This window comes from Fonsecaea monophora (genome assembly GCF_001642475.1).
Source record: "Fonsecaea monophora strain CBS 269.37 chromosome Unknown Scaff114, whole genome shotgun sequence".
Classification (NCBI taxonomy): domain Eukaryota; kingdom Fungi; phylum Ascomycota; class Eurotiomycetes; order Chaetothyriales; family Herpotrichiellaceae; genus Fonsecaea; species Fonsecaea monophora.
The window spans coordinates 86,986-101,258 of NW_019174045.1; the positions used below are offsets into that span (position 1 = coordinate 86,986).

The window sequence follows — 14,273 nt, forward strand, 5'->3', positions numbered from 1 at the left end:
AAGAGGAGGTTCCGCTAGAAAGCATTCGATCCTCGATCCTCCAAAATTCAAACGGAGAGAGCAAAGCAAAGGTGCAGTCAACACCAGTCATTCCACACTCACAGGGCCCAGAACCAACCAAGTACACATGTAGGAGTCAAAGAAAGTTCACTACTGATCATCCTCGACGCCCACGATTTGACAACTAACCTCCCACAACCTCTTTGCGTCGTCGACGTCATAGCACCAGGGCGCATACCCCGGAGCCCAGAGGACATCGGTCGCGCCCTCCGGGAAGGGCGGACTTACTGCGCAGTCGTCGAGGAACTTGCCCCCGGTACCCTCGAGTTCCTTGTCGACGGCGGCGAGGACCGTGGTGGCCGCGCCCTGCGCGACGGATTTGAGGCAGCGCTGCACTTCGGGGATGGCGACGATGGCGGACACGTCCATGTGCGAGGCGAGGCCCGTTTCGATGATCCCGCCCGGGTGCAGGGACCAGGAGTGGATCCCTCGAGTGTTGTAGCGCCGCTCGATCTCGTTGGACATGTAGATGTTGGCCGTCTTGGATTGTCCGTACGCCTTGTAAGGGGTGTACACGCCGGGGCCCGACAGGGTGAGGTCGTCAAAGACGATGCGCGACTGGCGATGGCCGATGGACGAGACGTTGACGACCCGCGACTGGAATGCCGGGGACGACGCCGCGAGCAGCGCGGGCTTCAGGAGTTGGAACAGCAGGAAATGGCCGAGGTGGTTGGTCTGGAACTGCACTTCGTGGCCATCACGCGTGAGTTGCCGCTCTGGCACGGCCATGACCCCGGCGTTGTTGACCAGCACGTTCAACTTGGTTTCGCGCGCGAGGAACTCTGCCGCACAGCGACGCACGCTCGCAAAGTCCGCCGTGTCCAGCAAGAGCAGCTCGACCCGACCGCTTTGCAGCAAGTCGTCGCCCAGCGCCGCGCGCGCCTTGTCCAGGTTCCGCGCCGTCGCGTACACCTTGGCCCCGGTGGCCGCGAGCGCCCGCACCGTCTCGACCCCGATCCCGGCCGACGTCCCCGTCACCAGCATGACCTTGTCGCTCAGCGCGTTTTCCAGCCGGTTGTCCGCGATGATTTGGAGGGCTATTGGGCGTGAGTCGCCCGGCCCGGCAAGCTTGGATGGGACGTGCGCTTCGGCGTAGCGGGTTGTCATTTTCTTTTTTTCGTAGTCGGGGTTCTCTCTCAAGATGAGATGATCGTGTGTTGTTTAAACCAAGAAATAAGGATGAATGAATGGAAAAAGGGGCGGCTGTGATCCTTTCCGGATAGGGGGAGGGGAGGTTTGGCTTCAATGGAAGGGAAAAAAAAAGCGTAGTGTTGCGATAGATATCTGAGATGTCTTGAGGCGTCTGTGCTGTATGTATGTATTGTTCCCCGTGTATTGTTATACTTGACCAAAGGTTCACCACCCACACAGATCCAAGGTCTTGACAAGATCAGGTCTTCCATGCCCTCTTTTTATATCCCAAAAAGACCAAAACAAACCTTTCCACGGCGCCGCTCACTGGATCCTATCTTCTCTCCAGTAAACGTTTATGCATGCTCGCCTTGCTGCAAGATCGAGGAGATACCTGTTCGTTATTTCCTCCCTCCTTGTTCGAAATTTAATGCATCTGGCACTCTTGGGGAAAACTTACCTAAACACCGAGTTTATGCATCGAGCTTGCCTTACCTTGGCTGTTTTGCGCCACGGAGCGTGGCCTCGTTGTTGGGGTTGTTATATTGACCAGGCCGGAGGAGGATAGTTTGTGTCCAATCAGAATAGAAGTGGACAGATTCGTCACTACTGTTCGGGCGAAATGGTGCGGTTGTACGTTGAAGCTGGATTATGAGGCTCGTTCCAGCTCCCCAGATGCAGGGATGGATGTAGGTTGCTTACGGGGTCGGAGAAAACAAATCCTCGGCGGACAAAGGCACGGCGATGGACGGACCAAGATTCGGAATTCGGTCTTTCTCTCATGTTCATTTATGCACGTAGAGCTCAACCCGTCTTTGTTTTCTGTTGTATATACGTCCATGATGCCCACGAAGCCATGGTATCAGAAGATGGTTGGAATTTGCGATTTGGGCCTCTTCTGCCAGCCAACTCTATACTAGGGCAGGACAGGAACCTCTATAGAGTCCGTCACTCCCAGCTGATGACCCTCTTTTCCGACCAGAATTGCCCGTTGGCACCTTTAATGTCTCCAATGGCCAACAAGACGGGCGTCTGCGCTCCTTGGTCGGGCGTCTTGACTCCCCTTCCTTTGGTCATGTCCGTGTTGACGTAGCCTGGGCAACAGCTGTTGATCAGGACTTTGCTACCCTTTTGCGCAGTCTGCCTCGCAATCGCCACTGTCATTCCTATCACGCCAGCTTTCGAGACACCGTACGCAGATTCGGGCCAATTCTTCTGGTAAGTCCCGTTCGACACCGCCGTCGAGAACTCTTCCATGAGTTGGGTGATCTCTTCGGGTGTCTTTGCGTGCAAGAATCGAGATCGAATGGACCTCGAGTACCTGGAGTCCAGTGAGCCTGCCGTGCTGGCCACATTGACCAGTCTGCCGCCATCCTTGATATGTGGTAGCAGTTTCTGCGTGACATCCAACGTCCCATAATAGTTGCAGTGCAGAGTCTTCCGGACCACGTTTTCGTCGAATCCATCCATCGCGATGGCGGCGTTGTTGATCAAGAAATCTATGCCTTCGGGGTGTTCTTGCGTGATCTTGCCTGCAAACTCCTCGATGCTCTGCTTGCTGTCGATGTCCAGTTGGAGAAACTTCACATCCGTGAGCCCTCCATGAGATCTCAAAGCTTTTGCGTGTTCTAGTTGGGGATCTGCCTTGATAGACTCCAGAGCCGCCTTCCCCTTGTCTTCGTTCCGCGCAGTTAGGTAGATGAGTAAGGGGCCGCTGTTCAGTGGAGAGTGCGGATACTGGAGTGCGAGCTGGCGGATAATGGCAAGTCCGATCCCTTTGTTGGATCCTGTACAGGCACCCACACGTGCATAGGCTGTCATTTTGATAGTTACTGGGTAGAAAAGCACAAAGAGGATGAAGTACCTGGATAAAGCCACCGCATGACTAAAGTACATTAAATCGAGGGCTCACCTTATCCGGAGTTAGCGGGCAGTGCAGGGGATGCGTGTCATAGATCCGCCTGATGCTCCGATAAGGCCCTGCACAGAGCAGCTACAAGACATTGTACTGGTTGGGAAGTACATTGTTGCAAGATTGTATACAATGCTTCAGAACTTGATAGAGCTTACACTGACAGCCCCAGAGGCGACAGTTGACAGAGAAAACAGAGCTAGACTTTGACGGGCAGATGGAGAGACTGATTTGCATTGCAGGGGCATCCATTGGTGGGCGATTCTCGTAGCCGAGAGTTTTTGCAGTGGTTGAACCCTAGGGCCGAGGCCAACCGCTGTCGATAGTGACGTCTTTCGCACCGAGAAGTTCAATCGCCGAAGCATTTCCATCCAAACCTATCGCCTCAGGTCAAAAACCACCGTCGTCCCCAGCTTCGCACCCAGATCTTACAGACCACCAGACCTCGCAATGGCCTCGAAATCCCTCCCTAGACCTCTGTTGCGGCTGGCGACACCTGCTCAACAATATCGTTTCTACTCCAGACCCTCCGCTTCGATATTCAGAGCTTCCCCCGCCTCACGTCGAGCTGGTCGCAGCCTGTCACGAGCCATACGACCACTTTTTGTTGCAGGCCAAAGGCGATCCATTTCTGCTAGCTTGCAGCGACGCTACGCCGATGTCGAAGAAGACGAAGGCTTCGACCCAGCCTCCGTTGAACGCGAATCCGATGAGGTCGATGTCTGCATCGTCGGCGCTGGCCCAGCGGGACTGAGTGCTGCCATTCGATTAAAGCAATTGGCCAATGACGCGGGGAATGAAGAGTTTCGAGTTGTCGTTCTGGAAAAAGCTGGCGAGGTTGGGGCACATATTCTGTCCGGCAATGTGCTGGAACCCAGGGCTATAAACGAGTTGATCCCGGACTGGTTGAGTGAGGACAATGAAAATCGATTTACGCAGGCCACACCTGCCGGGTCAGATAAGATGCGATTCTTGACAAAATCAAGTGCAATTCCTATACCGGCACCTCCGCAGATGCACAATCAAGGCAATTACATAATTTCTCTGAGTCAATTTGTCAAGTGGTTGGGTGAAAGAGCTGAAGAGGTGGGCGTCGAAATATATGCCGGTTTCGCGGGTGCCGAGATTCTCTACAACAATGAAGGCGCAGTCAAAGGGGTTGCCACAAATGATCAAGGTGTGGGACGAAATGGAAAGGCGAAAGCCAGCTTCGAGCGAGGGATGGAGTTCCATGCCAAGGTTACGCTCCTGGCCGAAGGATGCCATGGCAGCCTGACCAAGCAAGTGTCCAAGAAGTTTGATCTGAGGAGGGACTGCCAGCCGCAAACATATGGGCTCGGACTCAAGGAGGTCTGGGAAATCCAACCGGAAAAGTTCAAGAAGGGGCAGATTTCTCACACCATGGGGTACCCGCTGTCGAAGAACGTTTATGGTGGCGGATGGATGTATCACTTCGGAGAAAACATGGTGAGTCTGGGGTTGGTCGTCGGCCTCGACTATGCCAACCCCTGGATCTCTCCCTACGGGGAATTCCAGCGCATGAAGCTCCATCCATTTTACAAGTCCGTTCTGGAAGGTGGCAAGTGCATTGCATATGGCGCTCGCGCTCTCAACGAAGGTGGCTTCCAATCGATACCGAAATGTGCGTTCCCCGGAGGTGCCCTGATCGGCGACACTGCTGGCTTCCTCAACGTACCTAAGATCAAGGGCACGCACACGTCGATGAAATCTGGCATGTTGGCTGCTGAAGCTGCGTATCAGGCTCTCGCAAACAACAGCGAAACAAGCACTATCTTTCTGTACAACTATGAGGACGCCCTTCGGGAAAGCTGGATCTGGCCTGAACTCAAAGCCGTGCGCAACATGCGACCCTCTTTCCACAACCCTCTCGGCATTTATGGTGGCATCATGTACTCTGGTTTGGAGGCTTTCGTCTTCCGAGGCATGATGCCCTGGACTCTGAAGCACAAGCAACCCGACTGGGCAGCCACTAAACCCGCCGACCAATTCAACAAGATCGAGTATCCAAAACCTGATGGCGAAATCACCTTTGATATCTTGACTAGCGTCTCACGGACTGGAACCAATCACGAGGAGGATCAGCCTGTGCATCTGCAGGTGAAGGATTGGGATGCACATGCGCAAAAGGAGTGGCCGAAGTACAAAGGCGTCGAGAACAGGTTTTGTCCTGCCGGTGTTTATGAGTATGTCGAAGATGACACCAAAGATATCGGGGTGCGGTTTCAGATCAACTCTCAGAAGTAAGTCCCCTTTACCCTGGCACGGTGCTTTTCGATATCATACTTACACTGACGCTACTAGCTGCATTCATTGCAAAACATGTGACATCAAAGTACCAGATCAAGATATCAACTGGCAGACTCCCCAAGGTGGTGAAGGGCCAAGCTACAGCATCACTTGAGAGGCCTATTGATTGATATTGTGACGAAGAAGCAGTGACTCGGCCCAGTCAGTTGCCTCAACCAGAGGATTCTCCCTCACGTCGCGCGGCAGGGTCCGCGTGTGATATGCTTAAGTTCTGGGCAGCTTCTTATAAGGCTTATGCTTTTCTAAGCAGTGTGTGAGAGAGATTTTGAGGGTTTGATCTCATCACAGAAACATACGGCCATAATTCCTGGCGGCAGCAATGACTTTCAATAGACACACCCAAACAACCAGGGTCTGAACAACAGGAGAAATGCTATTGGACGCATTATCAACACCAACGGGGTGGCGGCGAGAAGACAGAGGGATGGAGTGCCAGGGAGAAGAAATACATGCATACTTTCGAGGGCATTATAGGACAAAGACAGCCCCATCACCTTTCCTGACTGCACATATTAGTCAAAGTGAACATAGCATTTGATCTCCAATGAAAATTGCAGTTATCTATTTACCCCGGCTTTGGTAAACCCAGCGAGTCAAACCAATCGAAAAGTCCCCTGTACCAGTACAAGTGGGCGTACAAGTAGAGTTGATGTACAAGTACCTACAAGTACAAGGGAGGTAGCTAATGTGGATAGAGCTCATCCCCACTCTTCGATGGACTGGCTTTCTAGATCGGCTGAGTGTTCTTCTGTACCGCGAATCTCAACGAACTACAAATCAAGGTGTCAGGCAAATGAGAGACCAGCCAGACTGATCCATCACCTTTCTGTTTCGTGATGTGGTGGTCGCACCCTTGAATAGAGTGTGGTGGCAAGACTGCAGCCTTAGTGATGAGGCACGTGTGAGGCTTTCGCTTACAAGGCTGCATGACCGGAATGGGCAGGCTCTCCGAGAGCAAATAATTTCTCGTACTTGTTGGCGGATAAAGTTGGCGCTCTTTCGAGCTGGGAAGGCACGAAGGGGTGGGCCTCGTATGGATCCTTTCGGAAAGTGCCACCAATCTATTGGCTGGAATGACACCGGTTTGGGGGATTTTTGGGCGACCTTTCGGGACACGGTTTCCCGGTGGTGATTGGCTGTCAAGGCCTCGTCATCCCTGCCACCAACGACATGCCAAGCCAGCATGTGAAACAAACCGACCTACCGATCGCCCAAACCGCGTCAGGTTCGTGACTCATTTCCGCATCTCACCATTTTCCTCTTTTCTTCCCTTGCTCTTTTTCTTTGCCTTCACAATTCTTTCTCCTCCTTCCTTATCACCCATTCCATAACTGGCTTGGGTTGTTTGCCATTGTGGGAGTCCGCAGTCAAACGGCATTCGACCGCTTGTCAAAACGCAGGTCTGTTTGACAGCTGACTGCTGAATTTCCAACAGCTCTGCCAGACCATGTCGCGGGCAAATAAAATACCCCTGGATGTGGTCGGCGGCAAACCCGACCTCTCCTAGGTACGAGGTACTACGGATGTTACTGCAACAACTCTCCAGCAGAAAAAGCCTGAAGCACTGAGTCCGTCCAAGAAACACGTGAGGGCGACCCACTTTCCGGAGTTCACTTCCCAATCCTGCCAACTCCTTCCGAAAAGGTGAAAATCCTGTTTCACACTCTCCCCAGTGTCTTTCCATGACGCTTCCAGGCTCTTGAATGACTCGAGAGCAAAAAAACGTTGTGTTTGTTGCATCATGCATACCTTAGTTTAGGGGGCGCGGGAGGGCGGATTAGGCAGGAATGCCCAGCGAGTGGCATGCAGCGAGGCATAGGGAATGAGAAAAAAAGGGGCAGATAAGGTGCAGCAGGGCAGGGCGCAAAAAGGTTGCAGGGGGGGCTGCACGGGGGCTGCAGTGGTCTGCACAGGCGAGTTGCTGGGCAGATTCCTGGTGGGTAAGGGCGAAATGTGGGCTTGATTGCAGCAAGCTTGGGCATTTCGATGACACCAGCTAGGCCTGTTGTAGCGTAGCGCCACTGTCCCGGCGGGGCTCCCAGTCTGCTCTCTGTGGCGACGGCCTGGGACTATAAATGCCTCCCTCGCCCTCTTTCCGCGCGAAGTGCAGCCGACCTCTTTCTCCTGACATTTTTCGTTCTTGGCACTGCCTCCCGCCAGATTCCCATCCACCTCCCCCTCATTCTTCGCACGGCATCAGAGCGCATTCTTGCCCAGCCTGCGATTGATCCTCCTTCTATCTCCCTCCCACACTGACATCGACTGGCTCTCTCACACTAGTCGTGTCGCACCATAAATCTCCCTTGGGCGCACCCCTCCGCAAACCAGATCCGCAAGTTCTTGGACAAAGACCCAAAGATCTCACCTGCGACCCGCGCCCCTGCCACTCTCTTCACAAGGGCAAAAACAAAGGAAACAAAGAAAAGAAACCAAGCCACAATAGACTGTCTGCACTTTCCGCTCTTAGTAATTCGCAATCGCAAATCTACGCACTCTTGCTTCCTCTTGCTCCTCCGTTCTGCCAACCTCGTCGTCGCTCCTCAAGGCCAGACGAACCAAAAAAGTTTCTCGACGGACCTGATCTGAGACAGAGCCTCATCGGTCGACGGGACTCATTGCCAATTGGAAGTAGGGCAGTTGTGTTGTAGGGGAGACATTGAGTTGTTCATCTCCCACATCTCGGTACGAACACCACCGCATCCATCTTCTCTACGTTTTCTTCCTCAGGTCGATTCTCCGATCTCAAGACCCATCGTCGTCGTCGAGTTGATACCGCGGCTACCTCGTGCTGGTCAAGTGAATTCAATCAGAAATTCACTTTGACCTTGAAAGTCGAGCCTCGCACCGACCGACGCGACCGATCGCCTCTCTCTGCCGCACCCTCGCCACCCGCACAAAGTCACTTGGCGATTCATCATCCTAACCTCTAACATTTAAATTTTTCTCCAGACTGCTTTCATCCTTCATCGATCTCTCTCATCGACGAGGATATATCCACTGCGACCGCTTCACTGCGCCGCAATCAAAGACCTCACATCTGCAATCATGGAGTCTCTTACCACTCACCCGTCCACGGCGCAACAGGCCAAAGCCTTCACCTCTCCCGCGTCCTTGTCGTTTCCCGGTGGCGCTGGGGATTTGACACCGCCCTCCTCTGAGAAAGATGGACAAAACCTCAATGGTGGCTCATACGCCGATGGGAAGATCAACGGTCAGCAGGGAGGAAACGCCATTCAGGCTCCACAAACCCCCGGCGCAACGCCTGGTGCTGGTGTGAGTGGTATTGTGCCCACCTTGCAGTGAGTATTGTCCCTTTGTTGTCCTTTCCTCAAGGTCAGCAGAGGTTAACATTCTCTGAAGAAACATCGTTGCTACGGTCAATTTGGACTGCCGTCTTGACCTCAAGACTATCGCACTCCATGCTCGCAACGCCGAGTACAATCCCAAGGTAGGCATCCCCTTCGCTGCGTGAGATGGCCGGCACTTACTGACTCTTCCAGCGTTTTGCCGCTGTGATCATGCGTATCCGTGACCCGAAAACCACCGCCTTGATCTTCGCATCTGGCAAGATGGTCGTCACTGGCGCCAAGTCGGAGGATGATTCGAAACTTGCGAGCCGCAAGTACGCTCGGATCATCCAGAAACTGGGCTTCAATGCCAAGTTCACCGACTTCAAAATCCAGAACATTGTCGGTTCATGCGACATCAAGTTCCCCATTCGACTAGAAGGTCTTGCCTCCAAGCATCACCCCTTCAGCTCGTATGAACCGGAATTGTTCCCTGGTCTCATCTACCGCATGATCAAGCCTAAGATCGTCTTGTTGATCTTCGTCAGCGGCAAGATTGTGCTCACGGGGGCAAAGGTCCGTGAGGAGATCTATCAAGCCTTTGAACAAATCTACCCTACACTATCAGGTGAGAGGCATTTGACGAGTTGTCCCAGAAGCAGTCAGCTAACGTGGGCCAGACTTCCGCAAAGTCTAGATTTGCCTTACGCGAGACGGGATTCTCCCGGCAACCTTGTATCAACATTCAATCTTTTCCTCGGCCGCTCCTCGACAAAGGTCACATTGTCGCGGGCAGCAAAGCCGACACGCTCAAGTGCTGCATATAGCAAGCCAAGCGTGACTGAAACTACTTACCAAATCTTACCCTTTCTTTTTCGCCTGTGTCACGACTATCTATGAGCATTGCATGGCGTTTTTGAGCGAAATCCCTTCATTTTGTTGCGTGGGGCAAAGGCACTCAAAAAGGCTCGGGTGCAGTCGGCCTGCTTACACCTTATTAGACATTGGGTCTCATCGACAAAGGGGATATCAGCTTGGGGGACGGTATTCGGCGCTGGTCGATTTCGCATACCGTCTTGTGTGGAAACATCTCTTTTTCGATTTCCTCTGCGCTTGGTCATGTGGTTGTGAGAGAGAACACACCATTGACCAGTTGCTGGCTAGCGCGCACGGACAGCTTTACCAATAGGGGAGGCTTAAACATTTCAAAGCTTGGGTTCTCCATCCATGAGTGGAACTTTGTCAGTCATGGAAACCAAAAAAAAAATTACACAGATGGGCAAATGAGACCCTACCCGTCTGCTCAGATTGTTGTTATAGAAAAGCAGCAGAAGATGCTTGAGTTGGACTCGGGATGGAGTCAACGTCAGGAGGGTTGACACGATACCTTGATCGTGGTCAGCAGTGCCCACGACTTGATGATAGCTCAATATGAATTCTCATCCCTCCATCTCTGTTGGACTTTTTTTTGTAACAGTATTCCAAGCCACTGCACGTCCATATGAGAAGAGGATGTCTCATTACTCGTTCCTATGTCGTCGCCGTCCCCCTCTTCATCTCCTCGTCGAGAATCATGCCCTTTCTCCCCGCCCGACTCCCGTCTTCACATGCGATAAACTCATCTCCGCCATTCTTCATGACCTCCTCCCTCAAGTCCTCCGGACTCCTCCACCGCCAGATGTGCGCCAATTCGGGTTCCAGTCGGCCCTGGATCGCCGCGACAATCTTGTCCCCGATCACGGGAAAGAACTTGAATCCGTGGCCCGAGCCGCCGGTAGCGAGGACGAGGTGCTTGAGGCGCGGGTGCGAGGTTATGAGGAAGTCGCCAGTCGGGCTGTGGTTCGGTAAGTACATATGAGGCAAGTAGGTAGGTGAGCAAGGTAGGGAGGAAGAGTTGAGCGAGTGAGGTTGTTGGCCCCAGTGTTGCTTCGCGGTACAATAGAGTAGAGCGGCTGGCTACTACAAGTACGAGTACAGTGGGCAGCCAAAAACAGGTACGAAAAAAACAGTGAATCACTTACGTGTCGCAGTACCAGCATATCCGCGTGCGCGTGAATGGTCTGTCTGCCATATGAGGCAGAATCTCGCCAAGGGCTTCTCGCAGGGCTTCTTCAGCTTCGCGCGGAATGGGGATGCCAACTTTGGGGACGCTGACGTGCACGTACCCCGGGTCGACGCCGTTCGAGTTGTCACCACGAGGGTCGATGATCGCCCTGGATATTTTCACTGGGTTTCGGTATCCGTACCCGTGTCGTGCGATTTTGAGTTCGTTCCCTCGTGGGGGAATGACAAACATCCCCCGACTCATGTTCATGATCGTCGGCCGGTCAGCCATCGCCGCCTGTTCTTCAGGAGTGATGTCCAGATATGCCATGGTCTGCCCGGTGGCCAGACATCGGCCTTGAAGGTCGATGAGGCTGGGACTCCACGCACCGGCCGCCAACACGGTCAGGTCTGCCTGGATCTGTTCCCCTCCAGCCAATTCCACGCCCTGGCAATCGTCTCCGGAGAAGACGAGCCTGGCGACCTGTGCGCCTGGGCGGACGGTTACACGGCCGGCACCATCTCGCCGAATTCTCTTCAGGGCATAAGCGACACACGCTTCGGCATCGGCCCATCCTGAGTTGAAGTTGGCGTAGCCATGGTCCCCGCTTACATTGTCGTAACCGGTCGCCTTTCGAATCTCGTCATGTCCACGCAATTCCCGGATCTTGCTCAGGTCTACGTTGCCGTGGTTCTCTTGTGCTAGTCTCCTCACGTTCCTCAGAGATTCTTGTAAGTATGCGTCCTTGTCTTCATCGGCCGTCAGCACGAACCCGGGCTCGTGATATCTGCCTTCCCCTCCCCACGCTTCCGCCCTCGTGTCCCGCCAGAGCCGTTGCGCCTCAGAGGCTAGCCGAGCATAGTGTCTGTTAGCGTAGTCGGCGCGGACGATGCGGTTCGCGTCGACAGAAGAGCCCGAGGGGTTCGGCAAGGAGGGAGAGCCGTCGATGATGGTTATGCGGGTACCATTATACGTGGTGTTGGAGAGGAGCGAGAGCGCCGTGGAGAGACCGAAGACGCCAGCGCCTATGATCAATATGTGCTGCGGAACTGAGGCGTTAGACATTAGGGGAGGGAGGAGACCAGACCTGTATATGTGTATATATATATCTGCTTTGTCAGATCAAAGAGAATCCTTGAACTTACCGACCGCAGCACATCGAGATACGAGGTCCTCTTAGCCCACCTTGACCCGGTTAACCAAAGTTGACGTCGTTCTCCGCAGAAGAGAGTTGGCGAGTCTGGACGGCGTGCGCCCTTTGAAGCCCGAGGTCGGATCAATCTCGGCTAAAAGGAGAGCACAAGCATCTCGATTTTTGGGCGCAGTTCAATGTTGGACAGTACATATCGTTCCTCAGGTCTGGAAAGCCCCAACAGAGATGGGCCGTTGATTTTTAAGCGCGAGTACTCATGGCGGAGGTCGGAAGGCTATATCTCGAGTGTTCGAGGATTCCGCACCTCGCACTCTCCATTGCTGCGAAGCGCACAGCGGCTGCTCGTTCCACGTCTACATGCCTCAATCAGCGACGGCTTGTTGTTTCGCAGCCAGTCCGGCGGCCTGTATCTGTGCTGTCAGAGCCTTTACAGGCCGCTGCGAGAAGAACCGCATATAGGTCCTCTTTCCACCTCCCCTCCTCGCGGCGCAGACACACCTCCTCTACAACGAAGCAGACCCTCCCAAACCCCAACATCCCTCGTCCGGTAGTACAGTCCCAATCGCAACACAAACCCAGACCAACGCTCCTGGACCGCGCCACCGCCCAGGATGCGCTCGACGCGCTCGCGGCCAGGAACAGGAGGCAGCGCATCCACATGTCCTCCAACACGTACTTCTGGGTCACGTCGCTGTTTGGCTTCCTCCTCTCCACCTACGTCGCCTACACGTACATGTCCTACGCGCGGTCTGTCAGGGAGTCGGAGCGTCTCGATCTCCCGCAAAACGCCGACGTCTCGTCCCGGTGGCTGGACCTCTCGAGGAACTTTGACGACGAGGTCGAGTTGTCCGAGAAGCTCATGTTTTTGCGGAGTAAGAGGGAGAAGCTGTGCAGAGAGGCGCGGGGGAATGTGCTGGAGGTGAGTGCCGGGACGGGGAGGAATATGGAGCTGTACCGCCTGGACCCACTGGTCACTCCTGAGGACAAGAGAGTGCGGAGCTTGGTCTTTAACGATTTGAGTGGGGTGATGCTGTCACAGGCGCAGAAGAAGTTTGAGAGGTTGCAGGAGAAGGCCAAGGAGAATAGACGGTTTTCGGGACCTGTGCAGTTCGTGGTTGGTGACGCCGGCGACAAGGGCCTGATCAAGCGGCCAGAAGGGGGGTTTGACACGATCATTCAAACAATGGGGATCTGCAGCGAGACTAACCCGGTGGCGTTTTTGAGGCAGTTGGGAGAACTGTGCAGACAACCCGGGGAGAAGAGCCAGGGGGTCGACGCGAAGATTATCGAAAAGGAATCTCGGCAACGTCTCGAGGATCTCGGCAAACGGAGTGTTGTCCCGGACCCAGAGCAGAAGAGGCAGCAAGAAGACGAGGATGCACTGGTTGCAGAGTATGGAGGTGACCTGGGAGGAAGGATTCTCCTCCTCGAACATGGCCGGTCGTACCTCGGATTCATCAACCGGGTCCTGGACAACGGTGCCAAAATGCACGCTGATCACTATGGATGTTGGTGGAACAAAGACATTGACCAAATCATCAGGGATAGCGGTCTGATTGTGGAGCGGAAGAGGAGATATCATTTTGGGACGACGTATGAGTACGTGCTCAGGCCGAGACCGAGGCCGAGACGTGGAAGTGAGGCAGAAGATGGGGAGCATAAGAAGACAGGTGCAACGAAGAATATTGTAAAGGATTTGGATTCGAGTCAAAGCGAGCAGCAGGTCCAAGGGCGGACGGGAGGATGGTTTCGCAGGAATTGAATTGAACGAAGACAATATAAGAAGGGAATTAGAGAGAGGGGTTCTAGGGATAGAGAGAGGAGATAATCGCTAAAGTAAGATATTGTAATTCACCATGTACAACGCAGCGCAAAGCGACTAATTCAACTCTAGCCCCTGGTCTTTTTGGTCTTTCTTAAGTCAAGGTATCCGGTACTTGTCCGCAGTGGAATTTCATTGACGCTGTAGGAAGTGAGAAGTGAGAAGGCATGTACCAAGTACCGCGAGGCGAGGCTGAGGAGAAAAGGAGGGGAGCTGCACTGGGAGGGGGTCAACCAGGTGTTGTACTTTAGTCCTCAGGACCAACAAATAGGTATGGTTGGTGGGCACGTGTTCCTACCCATGGTATGTACTTCTGGTCGTCGACCTACCACCTATCAACCTATCACACAATTCGTACCCAAATTCATACTCGTACATGACTTCGTGGTACTTACATCACCTCCCCTCATCGATCCTTCGACCCAGCCATCAAGAAAAGCCGATCGGTTCCTCGCTTGAGGGCCGTGCGTTAAGAAAGCCCCAGCGGATGCGTCACCCAAAATCCTCCTGGATGAGATGCTGGGGGGAGATACAAC

General features: G+C 53.7%; 6 protein-coding genes across 6 annotated transcripts; 3 read left to right on the top strand and 3 right to left on the bottom strand.

Annotated features, from left to right (window-relative positions):
- Positions 1-150: 150 nt before the first annotated feature.
- AYO21_10257 (hypothetical protein) lies at positions 151-1,167 on the bottom strand (the record flags this gene model as incomplete). The annotated part of the gene is made up of 1 exon (XM_022660179.1): positions 151-1,167. One exon carries the CDS (start codon positions 1,165-1,167, stop codon positions 151-153), a length of 1,017 nt encoding a protein of 338 aa, XP_022507533.1.
- A 972-nt stretch (positions 1,168-2,139) lies between these two features.
- Positions 2,140-3,012, bottom strand: AYO21_10258 (hypothetical protein; the record flags this gene model as incomplete). Its single annotated transcript, XM_022660180.1, has 1 exon — positions 2,140-3,012. The coding sequence occupies one exon, from the start codon at positions 3,010-3,012 to the stop codon at positions 2,140-2,142; it is 873 nt and encodes a 290-aa protein (XP_022507534.1).
- Positions 3,013-3,553: 541 nt separating this feature from the next.
- On the top strand, positions 3,554-5,368 carry AYO21_10259 (hypothetical protein; the record flags this gene model as incomplete). The annotated part of the gene is made up of 1 exon (XM_022660181.1): positions 3,554-5,368. One exon carries the CDS (start codon positions 3,554-3,556, stop codon positions 5,366-5,368), a length of 1,815 nt encoding a protein of 604 aa, XP_022507535.1.
- Positions 5,369-8,476: 3,108 nt separating this feature from the next.
- Positions 8,477-9,415, top strand: AYO21_10260 (TATA-box-binding protein; the record flags this gene model as incomplete). Its single annotated transcript, XM_022660182.1, has 4 exons — positions 8,477-8,730; positions 8,792-8,879; positions 8,932-9,346; positions 9,399-9,415. 4 exons carry the CDS (start codon positions 8,477-8,479, stop codon positions 9,413-9,415), a joined length of 774 nt encoding a protein of 257 aa, XP_022507536.1.
- An 833-nt stretch (positions 9,416-10,248) lies between these two features.
- On the bottom strand, positions 10,249-11,827 carry AYO21_10261 (hypothetical protein; the record flags this gene model as incomplete). The annotated part of the gene is made up of 2 exons (XM_022660183.1): positions 10,249-10,552; positions 10,740-11,827. 2 exons carry the CDS (start codon positions 11,825-11,827, stop codon positions 10,249-10,251), a joined length of 1,392 nt encoding a protein of 463 aa, XP_022507537.1.
- A 344-nt stretch (positions 11,828-12,171) lies between these two features.
- Positions 12,172-13,677, top strand: AYO21_10262 (hypothetical protein; the record flags this gene model as incomplete). The annotated part of the gene is made up of 1 exon (XM_022660184.1): positions 12,172-13,677. One exon carries the CDS (start codon positions 12,172-12,174, stop codon positions 13,675-13,677), a length of 1,506 nt encoding a protein of 501 aa, XP_022507538.1.
- Between the last annotated feature and the right edge of the window lie 596 nt (positions 13,678-14,273).